We start from the raw sequence: 1,915 nt of genomic DNA on the forward strand, positions 1-1,915 counted from the left end.
TATCATACCTCTAATAAAAATGGTAATACTGGTATAAATGTACCGGTTCCTTTAGAAATATCTATTAATATTTGTAAACAGTGAAATCTCAGAGGATAATATTGTGGGGTTGGTATAACTTTTATTGTTCCAATAATAATCTGCAAACAGATTACGTATTTTCAATACCCGTTCAATAAATAAATTATAATATTAAAAATATCGATACATACTTGTACAAGAGGATATAAGAGTGAATGTAACATAGAATCACTTTTTGATAGGTTTATTAATTCTGCCCAAAATCGCAATGAATTTATATACTGCCAATTATATACAGCTTGAAAATGTTCCTATAAAAATATTAATACATAATAGTTTGCAATGAAAATATATGTATAATTGATAATACATGTAATATTTATTTTAGATAGTCTAACCTTTCTCTTCAAAGTCATAGCATTTCTTAAATGAATAGCTAATTGCCTAATATATAAGAAGGCATGGTTGTAAGCTAAATTATTATCCAGCATATATATTTCAACTAAAGAATGTCTCATAAAATTTATTCCAGGTAATGTTGTGGGTGATACAAATTTAGAATTTTCAACATATTTTACATACATTGCCTACAACATATTGATTTAAAAATATTACATAATTAGTTTACTGTATTTGAATTATATAACGAATAAGTGGCAAAATTCTTTTCTTACCTTGAGTAGCATTTCTAGAACTGATTCTCGATTACTCGTTATAATACGTAATATGCATAAAAAAGAAACAACACGAACAGATTCTTCTCCACTTGACCAAAATTTTAACAAAACCTTTAATAAAGGTTTAGTTAACGATGAAAACGGCTGTGTATATGGTAACATTTGATGCAAATGTTTTAAAAGCACCGTGAGAATATTAGATGATGTTACATTTTGTAAAATCTGTGGAAAAATGTATATAAGTTGAATAGAATCAATAATGCTCAACAATTAAATATTAATAATAAAACTTACTTTAACTAAATCTGTTAAATATAATTTCAGAATACCCTTTACTTTCTTAAATCCCTTAGCTTTATGAACTTGATATTGAGTTTCTGAATTTAATTTCAATAATCTTTTAAATGTATCCGGTAAATATAATACACATAATTGGACAACACCATTAAACACTGGAAAAAGATTTTAATGATTGAAAGATAAAGTACTTAATGAATACAAAGTTTAATCTAAACTTAAAAACTAACCTGCACCACCCTCTACTTTATATTGCAAAGATTCTGGGTCAACAGATTCAGCTACTGTTTGTAAAGCAGCATGAAAAGCCTCTACAACACATTTAATAGTTTTCAAAGAGCTGTAACATTATAAATGAACATTATTATTATCATAATATACATGTAATAAATTGTTTAAGGCTTCAATCATAATTAAAATTTAATTTCTATAATGCATAATAAAATTACTTGTCTTTTTGAAACCCTTCTTGCCATGTTTTTAATAATTGTAGGGTGACTTTTCTTTTATCCTTCGTGCTACTATCTTCATCTACTTCAAAATCACTCTCATCACTAGCAACCTAAAATGTATAAAAGAAAAAGAAAAGTATGTTCATTTTTTTAATTTTTTCTATATAAGTGATTATTTTTTTCTTATTTGTTTATGAGTATTTTATTTTCATACCTCTAAATGATCATCAGGTATATGTCTTGTATCCAATTCATTATCATTATCACTATCATTATCATCATCTGACATATTAAATTCCAAGAGGTTCTTATCATTTTCTTTTAAATATTTGTAGAATTCAGGATCTGTATTCTTTAATTTCATTAATGATTTTTTATGTTCTACTGGATCCATGTCACTGTCACTACTTCTCTCATCATCTTCATAGATACTTTGATCTATCATACAGTAAATACAACTTTACATAT

The 1,915-nt window shown here is 25.9% G+C and overlaps 1 protein-coding gene across 1 annotated transcript in view; it reads right to left on the bottom strand.

Annotated features, from left to right (window-relative positions):
* LOC108578165 (nucleolar complex protein 2 homolog) overlaps positions 1 to 1,915 on the bottom strand; it is a 3,968-nt gene that overhangs the window by 1,704 nt on the left and 349 nt on the right. The window contains exons 2-9 of the mRNA XM_017941447.1: positions 1,662 to 1,885; positions 1,445 to 1,557; positions 1,226 to 1,335; positions 993 to 1,150; positions 696 to 920; positions 420 to 608; positions 213 to 332; positions 7 to 140 (exon numbers count right to left, since the gene is read on the bottom strand). Coding sequence (XP_017796936.1) covers positions 7 to 140; positions 213 to 332; positions 420 to 608; positions 696 to 920; positions 993 to 1,150; positions 1,226 to 1,335; positions 1,445 to 1,557; positions 1,662 to 1,885 — 1,273 coding nt within the window. The remainder of the gene's footprint in view (positions 1 to 6; positions 141 to 212; positions 333 to 419; positions 609 to 695; positions 921 to 992; positions 1,151 to 1,225; positions 1,336 to 1,444; positions 1,558 to 1,661; positions 1,886 to 1,915) is intronic.

The sequence above is a fragment of the Habropoda laboriosa genome, unplaced genomic scaffold, assembly GCF_001263275.1.
Source record: "Habropoda laboriosa isolate 0110345459 unplaced genomic scaffold, ASM126327v1 scaffold1329, whole genome shotgun sequence".
Lineage (NCBI taxonomy): Eukaryota > Metazoa > Arthropoda > Insecta > Hymenoptera > Apidae > Habropoda > Habropoda laboriosa.